Source organism: Lacerta agilis, chromosome 6 (genome assembly GCF_009819535.1).
Source record: "Lacerta agilis isolate rLacAgi1 chromosome 6, rLacAgi1.pri, whole genome shotgun sequence".
Classification (NCBI taxonomy): Eukaryota; Metazoa; Chordata; class Lepidosauria; order Squamata; family Lacertidae; genus Lacerta; species Lacerta agilis.
Genome location: NC_046317.1, coordinates 43,155,072 through 43,174,750, shown reverse-complemented (window position 1 = coordinate 43,174,750; position 19,679 = coordinate 43,155,072). Strand labels below are relative to the sequence as shown.

General features: G+C 41.5%; 1 protein-coding gene across 2 annotated transcripts in view; it reads right to left on the bottom strand.

The window, feature by feature from the left end:
* Positions 1-2,572: 2,572 nt before the first annotated feature.
* MKNK1 (MAPK interacting serine/threonine kinase 1) overlaps positions 2,573-19,679 on the bottom strand; it is a 34,185-nt gene continuing 17,078 nt past the window's right edge. For both annotated transcript variants that reach the window (XM_033152225.1, XM_033152223.1), the window contains 9 exons: positions 19,576-19,655; positions 19,054-19,127; positions 15,112-15,216; positions 10,707-10,762; positions 10,515-10,610; positions 7,466-7,660; positions 6,820-6,984; positions 5,478-5,521; positions 2,573-5,179 (listed from right to left, as the gene is read on the bottom strand). In XM_033152225.1, the coding sequence (XP_033008116.1) occupies positions 4,951-5,179; positions 5,478-5,521; positions 6,820-6,984; positions 7,466-7,660; positions 10,515-10,610; positions 10,707-10,762; positions 15,112-15,216; positions 19,054-19,127; positions 19,576-19,655 (1,044 nt within the window). In that variant the 3' untranslated portion in view covers positions 2,573-4,950. The remainder of the gene's footprint in view (positions 5,180-5,477; positions 5,522-6,819; positions 6,985-7,465; positions 7,661-10,514; positions 10,611-10,706; positions 10,763-15,111; positions 15,217-19,053; positions 19,128-19,575; positions 19,656-19,679) is intronic.

Below are 19,679 nucleotides of genomic sequence, written 5' to 3'. Positions count from 1 at the left end.
GAGAAAAATAGAAGAGGTTGCAATCAGCAGATGATTCGTGGTTATGAGGGTGTGATTAACCATATCCTCTGCTTTTTAAACCTGTAGACCCATGATTACTTTACTCCAATGGTTCTCCATGCAGCCATGAACTCATGGACAGAAAAACACAAGATTGTTTATGTGTGAAGCAACCCTTAGCTGTTGCAGCCTTGCAGACTGCACTCCATAGACTTGTGAAGTGCTGCAATACTTGCGGGTATTGGAATTTGAGAAAGAGGCTTGCTATGAAATAGGAAGCTGCCTTATACTGAAGCAAACCCTTTGTCCATCTAGTCTAGCTCAATAACCACAACACTGCTATACTGAATCAGATCAATTGGTCCATCTAGTTCAGTAATGACTATGTGAAGATGCCAGAGATTAAACCTGGAATTCCCTGCATGCAAAGCAGATGCTCTTCCGCAGAGCTACAAGCCCTCCCCACAGCTAAAGTTCAAGACTGCCTTTTACAAGATTAAAAAAGCAAAGCAAAACTCAACAACTCTTGCTGCAAACTGCTGTGGTAGGGAAAATAAACCCCACCAAGGTCCACCATGCAATGTGACCTAATGATCATGCAGTCAAACTTCCACTGTATAGACGAGAACACTCCAGGCTTCCTTCTCCCCTTTCCACCTTAGCAAGTACCACAAATACATCCTTACTACTTTTACACCAATCCAATACTGAGCAATTACCAGATAAAGTGGCTATCACTGATGAGCAACTCTCCTGCTCCCCAAAGCAGTAGCTGTATTATAAACTCAGAATTCTTCAGACAGAATAAGCATCAGCATTTTAAAAAAATAATTCTACCCATTTCAAAGGAGTCCATTGAAATTCATGATTCTTGTTGCAAGTAAAATCCTCCTACTTAACATTAAATAAGGAGGCTCTCCTATTATCCCCCCCCCCCCCAGGCTCCTGAGAGCGATTAAATCCTGCCACCTGCACAAGGCAATCTATTGTTAAAGCAATAGATCCATGCTGCTGGAGGGGTTCAGTGGATGTCCCTGAAGTCCCACTACAGATGTGGCACAGGAAGTGATGTTGCTGGTGGCAGACCCTGAAATGGGTCATGATGGGGGTAGAGCAGGGCTGGGCATAGATCTATCAGGATTTTCCAAACTTGGGTCTCCAGTTGTTTTTGAACTACAACTCCCATCATCCCTAGCTAGTAGGACCAGTGGTAAGGCATGATAGGAATTGTAGACCAAAATTAGCTGGAGACCCAAGTTTGAGAAACCCTATGCTCGATCCTATGTTGATCCACAGGCTTTTGCTGCTAGCCTGGAAGTTGGTGCAGCAAAAAAATAAACATTGCCTCTTCTGTCCTGGCCAGCAGGGTTGTGGATGCTGTGGTCCCTGGTCCAACTCAAGATTGCTCTGTCATTTGTGAATAATTCATTGTTGTGTTGTTGCTCCTATTGGCAGAAGAGGTAATGCCAAGAGGAGGAAGGCTACTCGTTTCTAAGACTGAGCCTTCTTAATCACATACCCAAAACTGCAGTGTCTCCATTATTGGATTAGTAGCAAATAATAAATGAAATAAATAAATGAAATAGTAAGCAGTAAAGTGGAAGCTCTGAGAGTGGGCACCAACATATGCTTCTTCAGAATTGTCAAGCCTTCAGTTGCCATGGTAGCAGGTTCCTAAAGAAACCAAAGATGTTTGTGCCTTACCACAGGAATGGTCCAAAAGAAAAGCCTTGAGAATTAAATAGATCTTTTCTTAAAAAACCTAATTTGCAAAATAGCCCCTTTTCTAATGATCATACACAAAATTAGTGTCTCTGGGGGAAATATACCCACATGGGTCTAAGATCAATAGATTATTTTTATACCAGCAATAGGGGAGAGGAGGAGAGGGAGTTTTCTTAGAGCTTTGTTTAAGCTAAAGGATGAATTATCCAGTTTAAGAATACTGATAGTCAAGAACCCATGCAGACACACTGCAGAATTCTTGCACTGCGGGAATACAAACTCCAATATTTATTTCTTGGATTATTTGCACTTGCTTTCCCTCTCTCACACACAGCAGGAAATGTTTTAGTGGGTGAGTTAGGCAAGAAGAAAGCAATATATAATCAAGTTATAATTTCATCTGCAGGGCTGAAAATAGTGATTGAAACTAACAGAAACAGCAGCAAAGTGTTGCAGTGTATCCTTACCTCCTGTTGCTCAAGGTTCTGGCCAGCCAGCCACAACATGCTCCAGGATAGTTTAGAATATAAAGGGCCCAAGGAGGTCAATTCACTCGGAGAGTTTTCCATTTTTCTTTTCCAAATGGCCCATGGTTCCAGGTTGTCACTTTGCATGTTCAGTGCTCCTTGGGCTGCTTGTGAGGAGGGATTATTCCCTTTGTTTAGACCTCTACTCTGCTGTGAGAGAATCTCTGCATTTCTTAGGCAACATTTCTATACCTAGGATTAAGCTCCACTGAACTAAATGGGGCATACTTCTGTATAGGACTGCAATGTTACATCCAGTTTGAGAAAAGGGGATCTGTAGAGTAATGCAAATAGTAAAAAGGAAACAACCAACAACCCAGTTTAGAGATGAGGTAAGTTTAATTCTCAGTACACTATTAATTAATGTGTCACATACATAGGGAGATTTCTTCCTGAGTTTTCCAATGCCTTTTAAAAACCATTAGCTAAGGAGCACGTTAAAACTGTAAAAGCTTAAAGTACATTAAAAAACCACAGTATATAATAATATAATTAATAACCTTCACTAATGGTACAATGTATAAAAGACCTTAAGTGTAGCCATTCTTCATGTGCAGTGATAATAAAAGCGTATAAATACATAACTTTTATTTAAAGGCAAAACGTGAAGATAGGCAGGCTGAGTTAGGATAACTGCGATTCAGATCCTTCTAGCATGTTGACTTTGTTCCATCTCATGCTCCTTCAACATGAAAACTGATCTTTTAAAAGTTCGATTCTTCCCACTTTTCACAATTCACTGGCCTAAATTTTCAACAGCTACAAGCAAATTTAAATAATCTTCTTCATTAAAAAAGTACTTGAATTTCCTGAGGTGAACAGCCTTAGCACTTCCAATAAAGCAAGGCTTCTTAAGATAGTGGAGATGAAGTCACTAGCTTTGTGTTAAAATATGACTATTGTGGGACCACAGGTTATTTTCAAACCACCAACTTAATCCTCAGTGGTATACTTAATTTAAAAAAACTATCTGATGTTACTCCCATCACTTATATTGCCACAAACCCACTCAAAAGCTCATTGCACTGGAGCCTGCAAGGCTTGAGATGATCCAAGCCTATTCCAAACCAATTCTGTTTTCTGAGACAATATGAGAAGGGTTGCAGGCAGAGCAACAGCTAAGTAAGAAGTCACAAATGATCATGAGAAAATGTGTGCTACAAAAATGGCGTATACGAACCCTGCAGACAGACTCTTCTCCACCTTCAACTATATATCCGTAAATAAGTATGGAATGTATATTTCAACAGCGAGAACCCACCATGACCCAAATTAAGAGCAGCCCCATATTGGTTTACCCATCTCAGTGGTACATCTTTCTGCTTACTAAAAACGACTGTTCACCAAAATTGCACTTAGAAATTACGTTGCTGACCTGGAGGACCACTGTCCAAGCAAACAATTAAGTGCTCCTCAGGTGGCTGGAGATGGTGAAAACAATTCTGAAAAAAGGCAAGGTGACGAAGTTTAAAATTAAGAAGCAAACAATTATGGGATTAGTTTAGCCAGCCCGGGGAAATATCTAAGAAAGGAGCTAGGGCAATACCTCATCACTCCCCAGATCAGGACCAGTCCAAATTACGGTCATGATGTGGGCACTGTGAAGGAAGCTCTTCCTTGCGGTGGCACGGCACATAGAAGCTTTGACATCACTGCTAACACCTGTCCAAACACACAAAGCAGACCGCACAAGCAGTGCACTGTCGCGGTGCTGCATGCCACTTGAGTGCACATAATTACAAGCTTTCAAGACATTCCCATTTCTGTGTAGACCACCGCCATAAGAAGAAGTAGCTTTGCAGTGGTGCTCACACAACGGCAGTAATGTTTTGATCTTTTCTGCAGGGTCATAGTGAAAAGGTACATTCCTTGGGGAAATGGTTTATAAAGAATTGAGCCCATCGCTTCAAGCAATTGCAAAAGTAGATCACCTGGAAATGCCAGCAACAAAAGGCGTTACTAAGGACAGGAAGTATTTACATCCCGAGGGCTGATTTCAAAATTCATTTTTGACAACGGTTTTCAAGATGTAACCTGTAACAGGGTCAAAACATTATTTTGGTGTTACACTTGATCTTAGCCAAAAGTGTGAGGGTGGAAATGACCCAATTCTGATGATATATTATCTCTGCATGAAATAAACATGCTTTGAACCTTCTGAATGTCACATGGGCAGACATCCAGGCACGTAAAGGCCCTTAATAAGTTAGAAGTACTACAGAAAGTGACCACCAAAGTTTGTACATTTAGTTCAAACTCAGAACTTGTAGCAAAGAAAGCTAAAAATGCAGATAGGCAAAGCTTCCTAAAGGATGGTCAACAAAATTATTTGGTGACTGCAGGTAGAGATCTGGTGTTGTGCAACTATTTTAAGCTCATTTGGGAGCCTATGAACTCCAAGCCATATTTCCACTATTCACAGGGTATCTTCTGGTTACAGAACACTGTGTGCAAACATTGCCTTATGTGGTTTGTTATGTCAGTAACACAGCAGCAATGTCATTTAAGAACATCATATAATTCAAGACATTCATTAAAAAAATAAAAATAAAAATCCCAAGGAAATAGTCCCTTAAATCACTTCATCGAAAACTTTGTTGGAAAAAAAGTCTTTTTTAAAACACTGATGCACCCATGAGTTGTTTAAAATTACCATACAAAAGCTGACCCCCCAACTCTGGCAAACAGGAAATGTACATCAAAGGGCTGCATGAGGGTCAGGCTGGAAGTCGCTGCTTTTCGTGGCCTGAGCCATGGCTCTGCGTTTGGCAAGGCGGGATTTGGAGGGGGGAGAAAGCTTCATGGAGCACATGGCCTGAGTGATGCTCTCTTGCTCTTCACTGAGCTGATTCTCGTGCTGGGAGAGCTGGCGGTTTAGGGCAATGGCCTCAGCTGCAAAGAGAGTCAGCTCCTTTGTGCTGCTGTTCCTGTGGGTGGGGAAGAAAAATTTCAGTTGAGACCTTAAAAGCTGGCAGAAAAGGCACAGGTTGTCTCTCCATTGCCTCGCTTATACATAACTAAGTTAAGTTCTGTGATTAATTTCCAAATAAAGTAAGAACCACAATATACGGTAGTCCTTCAGACAATGGAAGCCACGTGCTCTTGGCAAAGAGCTCTTCTGACTAATGCAGCCCACTACTTTGTCCCTAAACTCCCCTGATTTGATTGGATCCACCCGACAACCACTCTTTCATCTAGCTGTGCGAGATGCTCAGGGAAGGTTACCTTTGGAGAACCTGTGGCGTAGGCAGTCCTCTTTCAGAAGCATGCTGCACACAATGGAAATAATACAAGATTAGTTGAAGATCCTTAGCAGAAAAATGGATCCTTACAGAGTTCACTATACGGAATGGCCATTTATAAACAGAATAAATTTCAGGTGAATTACCGTATTTTTCGCTCCATAAGATGCACTTTTCTCCTCCTAAAAAGTAAGTGGAAATATCTGTGCGTCTTATGGAGCGAATGGTGGTCCCTGGGGCCAAAAGAGGATTGTGCTTTTTATTTTACGAAGAGAAAAGGGAGTGTTGAAAGGACCCCGCTCAGCAGCTGATCAGCAAGAGATCGGGAGAGAGATAAGAGTCCCTGGCTCCCTTTCAGCCCCGCCCTCCTTTGTTGAATGTGCTGCAGAGGGAGGTTGTTTGTTTCCCCAGCTACATGTGACTGGCTGATTAGATTATCTGTCTGGAAAAGGCTCCCTTTCCTTTAGAAGCTGCAGAAATGTGAGTTGAACCCCATAAAAACAGAGCTTTTCCTCTTTGCTTTTCCCCCTTTGCAAAAAAAGCTGCAAAACTTTTAGCTGATCCTCAAAAACACAGGGTTTTTAGAGGAGGAAAACCAGAAAAAATATTTTTTTTCTTCCTTGTTTCCTCCTCTAAAAACGAGGTGCGCCCTATGATCCGGTGTGCCCTATGGAGCGAAAAGTATGGTAGATAGTCAGATACAGGCAATGAACATAGAAATAGAGAGATCACAAAAACAAAATACGCAAGACTTTGCATTTTGCCCATATCAACAGAAGGAGAACCCAATTCTTCCTAAATTGAACCTAGAATTAGTCTCTCGCTAAAATTCCCATTCAGGCTATGGTGGAGATATTGAGGATGCACGGAAATAATTTAGGCCTTCACAAGCAGCTACTAATGAAAAACATGAGCTACATGGCTCAAGGCTCAACCACTACAGTGGTACCCCAGGTTACGTACTTAATCCGTTCCGGGTTACAGTACGTAACCCGAACAATTCATTCTGTGCATGCGCAGACCGAAAATAACCGAAAAAACGAAAAAACTGCAAAAAACGCTATGCGCATGTGCAAATCGTGCACGCGTCAGGTTGCGCTTCCAGGTTAGTGGAGTTCGTAACCCAAAAAGTACACAACCCGGAGTGTACATAACCCGAGGTACGACTATATTCACTTTTATAGCCTAGTATCCCCCAGTGTATATGACAAAGATATATCCTGTGAAAGAAACCTGTGCTTATTACTATCTATGTTACTTTATGAAACACCACGCATACAGATGCTGCTATATAAATAAATGTTGTTGAAAGGCACTGTACTTACACCTTGTACCCATGGATGCTGCAGAACCTGAGAAGCACTAAGCCTCTCCTTGGCATCCCGGACCAGTAACTTTGAGATGAGATCCTTAGCCTCACTGGAAATATGAGACCAGTCCTTTTCAGGAAACTCATACTTGCCTTCCTGGATACTCTCAAACAGCTTGCTCTGGAATAAACACACACACTTATATATACTACGTTGACAGAAGTTGACGACTTAAAACTTTCATTTCCAACCTTTTACAGAATGACCCAATCTGAAGAAGTGTGCATGCACACGAAAGCTCATACCAAGAACAAACTTAGCTGGTCTCTAAGGTGCTACTGGAAGGAATTTTTTTTTTTTTTTATTTTGTTTTGAGAATGACCCAAGTCACCTTAAAATCCTTACAGCCCTATATTCCTGAAAGTTGATGGAAGACTAGCATCGCTCGTCTTTATTAACTGAATCCATATCCCACCCATTTGTGACAAAGGAGCTATGGGCAGCAAACAGTATTTGCTAACGTAGCTGTAGAATGGAACTCTGCAGGTCTCGAGGGCAACAACATATAGCCCTTCTCCAATCAAATCACTTCTGAAGATGTGCAGGGATGGAAATTGCTGCTACCTTCCTCCACACATGCCCAACATACTTATCTAGTTACCTGGCAAGTTTTGCAGACTTCTCCCCTATCCCAGCCGCAGTCTGCGCCACAGTTCCCCACAAAAGGCGGGTACCCGCTGAGCATGATATACAAGATCACACCCAAGCTCCACAAATCACAGCGCTTGTCGTAGAATGTGGCTTCTTCTGTGAAGACTTCCACCACCTCGGGGGCCATGTACTCTGCAGAACCACACTAGCAAAGCACATATGAGAGAATTAAGACAAAGACAAAAACCAAGCCAAATGAAAGTGACAGAAAAACTTCTGCTAACTGCCCCAGGTCTTTTGTTTTCAAAGGAGCATCTAAAACATACTAGTCAATAGATGCTCCTGTGCTTGGGGGTTGCTGTTTTTAGACCCTTTTAATTAAAAAAAATATTAATGTTGCCACATCAGATTATTATTTCTCACAAAACTGCTGAAACCTCATGGCTCTCTGAATATCTAACCTTTTCATACAAAGCTGGCAGAGGCAGCACAGGGAGTTCTTCTAGGGATACTTTTGAATACAAAGTTCAGTAAATCCAAGGCAAGATAATGGCCAGGTGATAGGCGGATGCTAGGATAGTGTTCAGGAGGGAACTAAGTACTCAATACTTGCCCTGTGGTTACTTTACCACAGATGCAGATGGTTAACAATCTGGAAATTCAACCTACTGCAAATCATTCACTCCAAGGCAGGCAAATGCAGACTCCTAAACACCAGGAACAAATCTGTAGCGTAAGTCTAATTCATACTCCTTACACAATACCAAGCCAACATGTTTAAAACCAATGATTTTCACTCATGGCAAATTTCACACTCCTTGCAAATAAGCATGAGATTGCTGGTTTGCCGCCCACATCTCTGGCAATAAAATGCCGAACAGTTGCTGGGCAACAGCAAGACTTATGCAGAAGCAAATGATATCATGAAGGATTTTAATTCTTAGGTATTTCAGTAATTATTCATTAAAAATATTGCTTAACTGCCCTTTATCAACAGATTTCAGGGCAGTGTACAGAAGTGTGAATACATGTAATATGTGGTATTTGAAAAAGCACAATTTTAGACTATTTCTGCACAGTAAGACATTGTTAATGTGGTAACATAATCCATTCTTAAACACAGCATATATTTTCCACACATATACTATATTGTGGTTTCAGGCTAAACTACAGTGGCTAAGAATACCGCAAAAGGCCGGGGCAGACAATTTTCGTGCTCTTTTTAAAACCCCCGTTAAAAATCCTTCATACCTTGGTTCCCATTTGAGATCCTTCACCCCACCAACACTCCCAGTCTCCTGCAACTAGAATGCTGCAACATAACAGCAGCATTATGAGCTGCAAGGAGGAGCACTGATGTAACCGCAATTCAATGCGCTGAATGAAAACAGGGAGGGAACAAGGGTGATAAATTTAACTGTTGTCACCACCAAGGTTATCTGGAAGCAGGAAAAGAGCAAGAGGAGACCTGGAGTTCACACTAACTTTTTGCAATACTTTGGACTTGCAAATATGAAGTGTGCATATGTTTGCTTCCGCAATTCTACAATTTTTTTCAGGTTTCCTGCTCCCTTAAATCATTCCACTCATTCTTTTTCATGCCCATTATGTCTGGAACAACCTCCCCAAACAGCTCTCTCTCTCTCTCTCTCCCCCACTGATTCTGTGAAGCCGTAAGCAGAAATGTAATTGAATGCATATTCACTGCTCCCCTCCCCATGGTTACCCACATTTATAACTTTCTCCCTTTTCCTCTGTTTTATCCCATATCAAACTTTAGATTGCAAGTTTCCCAAGGCCTTTCTTTTTGTTAAAAGACCCAACACATTGGTGGTGCTATATTAACACATATATTATTTAATACTAACAAAGTTAATGCCTTTCAGATCAAACGCATTCATTTTGCAGCTGGTTCTCTTAAATCCTTAAAATCAATATTCCCCTAAAAGGATGGTGAAATGTTAGCATTATCAATATAATGTTAATGATTGGTTGAGTCGCCTCCAGTAAAACTCTGTTATGCTGCAGCAGAAACTTCCCACATGCCCATTTCTACCAATTAAATACAGCCCTGAGCGTTGGCTTGAGGAAGAGCCATAGTCTTCATGGTACAGCACATGGGTTACACATGCAAATTTGATCCCTGGCATCACCAGGTGAGACTGCAAAAAGTCTCCATTCCTGAATTCTGGAGAACTGCTGCCAGTGAGTGCAGACCAGGGGTAGCCAACACGGTGCCTTCCAGATGTTCTTGAACTACAATTCCCATGAGCCTTGGCCACCACGACTAAAGATCAAGTATGATGGATGTTGTAGTCCAACAACATCTGGAGGGGCACCATTGTTGGCTACTTCTTGTGAGGGCAAGAATGAGCTAGATAGGCCAAAAGTCTGACTTGGTCTAATGCAGCTTCCCATTCTCCTTCTCCACAATGTGTCATTTTTGCATGCTACCAGCCACACACGCCAGTCTTGTGACCCAGAAGCCCTCACGCAAATGGCTGGGTGGCAGTTTGGTCCCATAAACTGGAAGCAGATCTCATGAATGTGATGTTACATTTCTTTGCAGAGATAGGAGGGAGAGGGAGAGAGGAAACACATGTAAGACACCTCTCAAGCACCTCTTTTGAAGCCAGACTTTGTGCAAAATCATACATACTAGAACTAGGGCTGGAGCACTATTACTATGTAGGAAATTGTCTCCTTTAGCTGCAAAAATTGAGAATGCAGATTTGAAGGTTGGGTGAGGTCTGCTATACACACTTCACATAACTTAAGAACAACTGCCCTGCAAAAGACTAGTTTACTTTGAGTGCCCTTAAAAAAATATGAAGTTGTCGGGGCACCAACCATACGATATCTGCAAGAGACTGGAGTACACTCAACCAACATGTCTGAAGTTCCAACTTCGGCAATGCTGCTGAACTGCAACTTGATTACTATGCACATTTGTGCAACTTTGGGGCACAAAAGATTAAGTGTCGCAGGTAAGATGCCCATCCTTCTCCCTGCATTTCAAGAGTACAGCTAATAGAAGAACAACACAGTAGTCTACATACTGGAGTGGTCAACTCAGGAGTAGTGATCGGAGTACATGCGCTGTTGAGTTTTACCCCACTTCCAAGGTCAAAGTCACAAATTCTCACTGGCGACACCTGAAATGAGGGAAGGAGAAAAACCAGAAACTAATTCACTCAACCCTGAAATCCACCTAACAACAACCAAAAGAGTATCACAAAAGAATGATGTACCTTACTGGGAGATTCGCACAATATGTTTTCAGGTTTTAGGTCTCGGTGAGCAATACCTAACATATAAAACAAGAAGAAATGAGTTGTGTCAAACTTAAAAGAAAAGAACGGTATTTGCTTCTTGGTGTTAACATATAGGCTGAAGCCGTGATCAAGCAGGTTGCAAGCTGCACTGTGTGCCAAACCAGGATACTAGGGTACAGTCAACCAGGTTGAGCAGCCCTAAATGGCCACAGTCACATGGGGATGGAGCCCACGCCATGCCTCCTTCCCCTGCCAGCACTGATCATATTTCTGAGAGGGGCAGTGCCAGTGTAAGATGAGAACATGGCATCATCTCCTTCCATGTGACCAGAGGCTTCTGACATTTCCAAGCAGCATGGAAAAGAGCCATGCTGCAGTAGTTTTCATGACACTAAATTAAACAGAAAGGGGCTTTGCTGGGAGGCTTGAACCCTCCACAGGAAATCCTCATATTGTGTAAAGTAGGTAGCACTGTTCAGATGTTTAAGAAAAATATGTACTGAAAAAAAAAGTTTATTTTGGAACTTTCTGCACAACACTAATACAGAGTCTTACATTTAAAAAGCAGCAAGGGGGGGGGGGAAACTAGCATTCTACTGCAGCAAGGTGATGAAAAACAAGCCTCTCTCACCTTCTGAGATTTCTATAATTTTAAACAGCAAAATGATTAAGCCCTGAACTGTAACAATTGCTTCAGTTTCCTGTTTAATATTGTGCATGCTATTGTTTAATAAAGATGTTAATAGTACACGGTGGAACCATAAACTAAATGACAAAAATCAAGAGATATGGCAGTAGATTATTCCAGAAACATGTACTCCCACTGCGTAGCTTCTTTCCCAAAACAGAATTTTAACAGCTCTGCGTGTAAAGTCTTTTGCAGGGCATCGCTGCTCTTGCCATTTCTCTCCTCCAGTGAGCAGCAAGCTCCATGGACGGTTTTTAAAAAAGCAAGCCCCAGAATTCCCGATCAGCAAGCATTCATACTATTCCTAGTTCACTATTTGGTTTACATAAAATATTTATACCCTACATCTTCCACTGAAATCACAGCCTCCCTGTGGCTTAGTATCGAATTAAGAATAAAAACACAAAAAACACGAACAGCACCATAAAATATTGAAATGTAATCTTTTTAACCTGCTATCTCTACATGCTGAAAGAAGTGGAGGAGCATGCCTGGAACAGTGAATTCCGTACTCTGAACGCTCCTAATGAGAAGATCCAATCTAGCATTCACATTCTCCATACAGCAGAGGTATGGTAGAGAGCCTCTTTTAATGACCTCAGTGTGCAATTATGTACACAACCGCTGAAATATCCAAGCCTAAAACCCTTTAGGGCAATGATATGGGACCTGTGCTTCCTCCCTGATACCCTGGATGTTGTTAAGACTCCTATCGGTGCAATACTTTAATAGGACTGAGCTCCCAATAACGTTTTGTTTCAACTGAAATTTCTGGACCCTTTTGAAAGGCAAACCCAAAAAGAGTGTGTCTAATTTCAAAGCAACCAACGAATGTGTAACTGTGGCAAGGTCAGCCTTCTCTGGGAAAAGCTGCAGCAGATACACCAGTTGAAGATGAGCAGAAGTGCCCCTGGCCGCAGCCACCTGTCTGTCTGGTTCACAAAAGCTTACGTCATATGGAATCTGTTAGTCTTTAAGGTACCCTAAGCCTCTTTGTTCTTTTTGCAGACTAAACACAGTTCCCTCAAACACCTAGAAGGTGTCAAGCACTTTCTTCCAGATTGGCTTCACAGTATTTCCACCTCCATCTCATCTGGATGGAGCTTCAGTCTGAGGATTAAGCTTCAACTTGCTGGATGAGAACATAAGAACATAAGAAGATTCTGCTGGATAAGGCCAAAGGGGCATCTAGTTCAACGTTCTGTTCTCACAGTGGACAACAAGATGCATGTGAGAAGGCTGCAACCAAGACACAGGGGCAACAGCCCTCTCCTGTTCATGACCCCAGCAACTGGTACTCAGAGGCACACTGCCTCCAATTCTGGAGGTTGTACAGAACCACTGGAAGTCTTATCCTTCATGAATTTGTCCAATCCCCTTTCAAAGCTGTCTGAATCAGTGGCTATCACGGCATCTTGTGGTAGCTAATTCCCGGTTAATTGCATGTGGTGTGAAGTACTTCCTTTTGTCTGTCTTGAATTCTCCAACATTCAGCTTCCTTGGGTGGCCCTGGGATCTTATGAGACAGAGAAAAACAACCCTCTGCCCTCTTTCTTCACATCATACCTGATCTTATGTATATCATGTCTCCCCCATACTCAACTTTCCTTCCTAAAAGATAATGCACCAAACATTGTAATATTTCCTTATAGGTGAGTTGGTCAAACCCTTTTATCATCTTGGTTGCCCTCTCCTGAACCCTTTCCAGCTCTGCAATATTCATTCAGAACTATACAAAGCACTCCAAGTGGCTTCACCACAGGTTCACAATAATATAATATAGTACTGGCTGCTTTATTTTCAACCCATTTCCTAGTGGTCCCTAACATAGAATTCTCTGTTTTCACTGCTGCCACACACTGGACCAGCATTGTCACCAAGTCATTCACCATGACCTCAGGACTCCTTCATGGCTGTCACCACCAAGTTAAACCCTCTGTGGTGTTTAGGTCAGCCCAGAGCGTTTAAAGATATCATGCACTGATTTAGGACTTCCACTGCTCCCCTGGAGTCAAATAGAAAGGAGAGCTAGAGCTGAATGTCATCAACATTCTGAGGATAGCACACACAGACACCACTGCCAAAATGCCAAATGACCTCTCAGTGGTTTCAGATAGAAGCTAATAATACAAATTTATTTTGCGTAGGCAGGCAGACATCCCCCCTCTATTTACTTCAAGAAACAAAGGATGTTCCCATAGCCCTGTTACACCTCATTAAGTCATTACCAACGATTTTTCAGTGCAGATTATATCCAATAGCTTCATCTTCTGTTTTCACCTCAAGTCCACCCAACTTGTGTTTGACTCCAAGCTTCAGTCCTTAACCACTCTGAACAAAACATCTCTGCTTCAGTATTTGTTTTCACTCTCTCCATCTCAAGTCAAGCTATTCAACTCAGCAAAGCTATTTCCACAAATCAATTTCTCTAGCAGACTAGCCATTCAAGCCCCTCCAATTCTAAGCCCTCAAATGGAATTCTGCCACCTTCAAAGGACACTAGCAAATTGTTGCTATGGTGGTACCAGAAAGTAACATACCAAAGTAGTTATATGAGTTTTTAATCAAATTATGAGGAATTCCCTCAATCTTTCTTTTAGCTTTTCTTTTAGCTTTTTAAGCTTTTCTTTTATGCTAGACTTTTAACTTAGCATAAAAAGAATATTCTGGAGATCTAAAAGAGCAAAATAAAAATTTCTGGCATGAATGTCTGGATGGAGATGGTTTCTCAGACCAGTTTCTCTGAAATTAAACTGCTCGCCTGGAAATTTACAGCTATTCATTTGTGACGTAATGTCAGATTTCTTAAAAGGAAAAAAAATGCATAAATTACTGGCCATGCATAACACACACCCAAATAATATCAGTATAGCAAACCAAACTACTATTACTAAGGGATGAATCCAGACAGTTACTTCTACTTAAGTTTCCATTCAAATCAATGGGAACTAAATCTAATTAGATCCAATCCTAATAAAATGCAGGAATCTGAAAACCATGCCTAAAATTGTAGAAAAATGTATAATTTGCTTTATGATTCCTGCAGCAACACTCTCATTGACACTTATTTTACACAGGCAAAATGACAGCAAAGTGATTTTGGGGGCACTGCAGGCAGTTTCCACAACAAATGAACATGGCAGGTCCTCTGCCACTCCAAAACCAGATGTATATAGCTTACATTTATCACTAAACCCTTGATACCTGCTCTCAGGAACATTTGTAGTAATGAACTGGAGCCTTAAACTTTTAAAAGCCTATTGCAAAAAAGCAGTTAGCTTGCAGAAGTATTTATCAACCTTAATTTGCCCATTATCCCCCAACTCAAGAGCTTGATCAAACAACCAGCTTCCTTCATAAAGCCCAAACCTATTTGGCTACCAGACACAATAGTTCCCTTTAAGTGCGGCATGAATACTAGTCATCATCTCCAAATACCAGTAGGCTTTTGCAAATGACATGTACCCTGAATCACCGTGTCAACCAATTCTTGCTAATCACAGACACTGTGGCACAAAAGCCAACAGCAGTAGCTCCAGTGCAAGTTGGCATGTCACATGTGGGGGGGGGGAGGGAGTAAATCACAGAAATGCCCTGCTTTTCATGCTGATCTTGTATTTATGTTAGCAGACCTTGTCTGCCTTCAACACTGCTGGCTAATGAGCCTGTAAAATGGAGGAAACACATTTTCACCTTTTGTGTGGAGGAAATCCAGAGCACAGGCGATGTCTCTTACCACCCTGCTGGCTTCTCTCTCATTAAAGTGTTTTTGCTTTTGTATGTGGGCCAGGATAGAACCTGTGGAGAAAAAGGCAAGCAGGTGCTTTGAAAAATACAGTGTGACTTGAAAGCAAACTATGCTAGACTCAAAGCATCCAACAGACTCTGTAGTGTGAACACACATGGTAAGACTCAAGCTGAATAGCACGGTTCTCCTCTCAACATGAACAGGGCCAAAGGTAACTATGGTAAAGTATTTGCTTTTAGCAGCCAACAATTTCACAGCTCATAGAGAACACACAGCTTGACCTATGCGTGATTTTTCAGAAGCAACTCCTAAATTCAATGGGACTTATTCCAAATCTAAGTGCATATACTACAGGGGCAAGGAGCCTGTCGCCATCAAGATGTTGCTGGAGCACAATTCCCATCATCCCTGGGAGAGGGCCTGGCTGGAAATTAGGAAAAGCCCTCCCATGCATTTGGGGCATACTCCAAACCACTTGATGTGAAGTTCTTTATGAGGGGAGAGACTTCCTCAGGCAAGGCTTCTTTCCACCTGCCTTGTCCCACCCCCTAGGCCTGGGACTCCTCATAAGGGAGCTGTGCCTGAAGGAAGAACTGTGAGGGGAGAGACTTCATCATTATGTACTGTGGCTTGCCATTGTTTTATTGATTATAGTTTAGAAATTATTTATTGTAACTGTTGAGTGGATTTCTGTTTAACTTTTATATGTTATTATTATTTTATACTATTCTAATAATTGTTGAATGTTACTTTTTTGATGTAGGTTGCTTATTTTAAAGTTTTGTTTCATTATCATATTTTTGTAGTGCATTAGATTGTTATAAGGTGTACATTTTTTGTTTCTTCAGCTTGTAAACCGCCTTGAGTGCTGTAAGATAGAAAGACGGTATACAAATTAAAAATGATGATGATGATCCTTGTCACAGCACAGAAGAAGCAGATTCCTCACCCCCTTTGTCTCTACCCCTCTGTCCATTTCCCAAAACCAAAGGCTCGACAAATCCTGAGCACATTACTATCGTTTAACTGTTCTAGCTGCCAGAATGCACCAAACTCTTCTTATAAGAAGAAATCCAATCTGACTTTAGGCGTGCATCACCCTGGTCCGTGTGCGCCATAAGAAGAAATCCAACTTTTCCTAGAAGTGCTTTTCAGGGTGAAAAGGCCACAACCGCATCCGCAGCCAGGGTTGGCTCGAGACATTGTGTCACTGTGGACAGAACACCCCCCACACACACACACCCTGCTACAGATCTAGTTCCCCACCCTGCTGTCTCTCTGCCCCCACGCTGCTGTCAGCCCCATCACCACAACTGTACCCTCACCTGCGCTACCACCACAGCATGGCGGCAAGGGCACAGTAGCAGTGACGAGAGTAACAGGGCTGTGTTGGCAGCAAGGGGGTGGCTGCACCTGGCCTAAAGCTGTGCACAGCGGCCAGGGTGAAGTTGTGGGGGGTGGCATTCAGCAACTGGCACATCTCGGGGGAGCCAACTCAGGACCCAATGGATTCTGGTTTGGCTCAGCCCTGCCCTTTCCTTGGAAATCCCCACTTTGCCATTTCTGATGTCTGGTACCAGTGGCACTTCTGTCTGCTGTCATGTTTGGTGGGTGGGTGGAAGGGGAGCTCTGTGTCCGCAGTGATGCTGGCATCACTACCCAGGTGGCAGAAGGCCGACAGAGGCCAGCAGAGCTAAGAGGAAGGAATCCTCTACCCAATACAGTCCCCCAAAGCCTGGCACAAAAAGAGCTTGGATTATCTCTGCCAAAGTGGCATTGAAGTAGAGGGAGGATACAATCCATAAAGTGATAAATCTAGTTATAGAATTTGCCAAAGCAATCCATTTTTTTAAAAAAAATGAGTTTCGGAACATGCTAACTTCAGAGAAGCACAAGGTCAAGAGCTCATATTTTTGTTCCTGCGGTTTTGAAATTGATGCATTCAAGTTCTTTCCCCCTGCCTGTCCCCCACAAGTAAACACACATCTAACCAGCAAATAACACAAAAGAGTCTGGGTTTTTGAAGGCCTCTCCATTAGGCCTACCTAGTTCTGTGCACTTAACATCCTATCGGCTTTAATGGAAAACTGGCAGAATGCCAACTGCTATCCATAAGCACAGAAAAACAGTTTTCAGAGGTGATGTCGCAGACATTCAGTGTGAAACAAGCAGCTGGATCCACCACCCAAAGAATCCAAGGACTAACCACCAGGACCAGTGGCATTTTATGGACTTCCAGCTATTTGCAGGGAGAAGCAATTGTTCATTAATTAATCTATTTCAATGGCTTAATACAGCAGCTTGCTGTAGTGCTCTAACGCAATGTCTCCCTCCCCAGAGTGCTACACAATAATATTCAAATTTTCACTATGAGTTGTGAGCACAATTTCCTGAATGAGTTCAGGATCCTGCCAACAAACATTCCAGACTTGAAGCTTCCTGGAATAGAGCATGGGCTTTTATTGATTGATTATCAGCATGTTAAGAAAATCAAGCAAAGCCTCTGTTAGGAGGTGACAGATTAAGACGTTCTTGTGAATCAAGTTCTCAGTTTTGTCCTATACACTTGCCTATTCATTTATCCACAGAGAAGTCTCTAAAAAAAAACTTGTAATTATACAAGTGACTATTATGATCTCATTTGATGGGTAAAGCTTTACATGCCTGTTAAAAGTTTCAATATGAAAAAAAGTTATTTAAAAACCAGATTTACATCCAAGTTGTCCAATGACTAAACAGGGGGAAATACTAACTACTCATCACAATCGTCATCATTCCTGCTACTACTGTTGAGAAGCTTGAGTCAATGTATATTGCAGTTAGAATTCTGAAACCATTTACACATTCTTTTAATAGGGTTCCAGTTACATGAATACTAAGACTATGTGCTCAACCTCCCTTTAAAATAAGTGCCCCCAAAGGTCACATGTGACAAACAGCTATGTAGATACTATCCAGCTTCAACATGTCAAAAACAATTGAAGAGGTGCTTAAAAAAAATAGATTAATTTTTTTTGTGGGGGGGGGAAATACAAAGATGAATGTCAGGTATCTTTTAATCAAAACTAAAAAGCTAATCTTGATAAAAATACACAAAGAGAGAGAGAGAGAGAGAGACAGAGATATGAAGGGAAAAGAAAAAATGGAAAGAAAAAGAAAAGAGATCCTCCAATTCTTCATCTGTCAGCTATATATAGAAAATTACTCAACATAACAGCCAGCAAATCCACTTTATATAAACCAACATTATCTTCAATTCCCAAACCCAGATATCGTGAGTTCATTTTCTTTAATAAATGTTGACAATGATACCTCTGAAGAAGTATTTTTAAAAATAATTTCTACCCCAGCTTCTGTGCTGAAGTATACTCAGTATATGCAATCAAAAGAATTGTAGATAATAAAAAACAAGATCTCTTTTACAAGCAGAACAGTAATCAGAACATCCAAGAGCTCAAGTTAAGATAATGTCCAATGGAATAAAATTGTCTTTACACATCCATGTGCCAAACACATCAGAATCCACTGTCATTTAAGATGCATTTTTACCTTGGCTTGTTTCTAATGCAGTTCTAGGTAATTATTCCATCGGTGCAAAGATTTCTGCTTGTGCCATGGGATTCCCCACCCCAACCCACACATGTGCTGCACCATCCCCAAATCTACTCTGGAGCCTTGTTGGGGGGGGGGAGAATGCATAACATATTTATGGGGCACACAAGGGAAGGAGGAGGAAGTCCCATTACACAAGCGGCAGTGATGGGACAGTTATGTAGAGCTGCACTAAATGCAAGCCCTGATGTAGGAGAAGCGTGCATTATCACAGGAAACGGATATCCCAAGTCTCAATCCTGACCAGAAGATTAAAAAATCACGTACATACATACCTCCATGCAGTTTTTCAAAGACAAGGTAGTACCTTGCATTATCTTCAAAAAATTCTATTAATTCCAAAATGTTCCTTTAAAAAAAGAAAAAGACAGTTCTGTTAAATTTGTTGTTCTACATAATAAAAGCCAAAATATTTATGGGTTACCCAACAAAAAGGTATCATTGGGAAATAGGTTTAATGTTTTTGTAGCGTTTTCTGCTATACATGGAGGAGTGCTCTAATCAACATAAAAACAGCGTAGCTGTTCACTGTTATCTGAAGAAGTGTGCATGCACACGAAAGCTCATACCAATAACAAACTTAGTTGGTCTCTAAGGTACTACTGGAAGGATTTTTTTGTTGTTGTTTCGACTACAGCAGACCAACACGGATACCTACATGTAACTGTTCACATTTCCAAGTTTCACTAAGCGAACTACACTGTTTTGGGTTCAAAGCAATGTCACATCCAATACATCATTACACTAAAGATTTAAAACTCATAGCTGTATTGTTAAATGCTGCAACAATTACTTACTTGTTACCCTGACACTGATACAATGTCTCCACTTCCCGAAATACCCGACTACGACTATGCCCAGCGTTCTTCTCGATTATCTGTTATAAAAACAAAAGCCAATT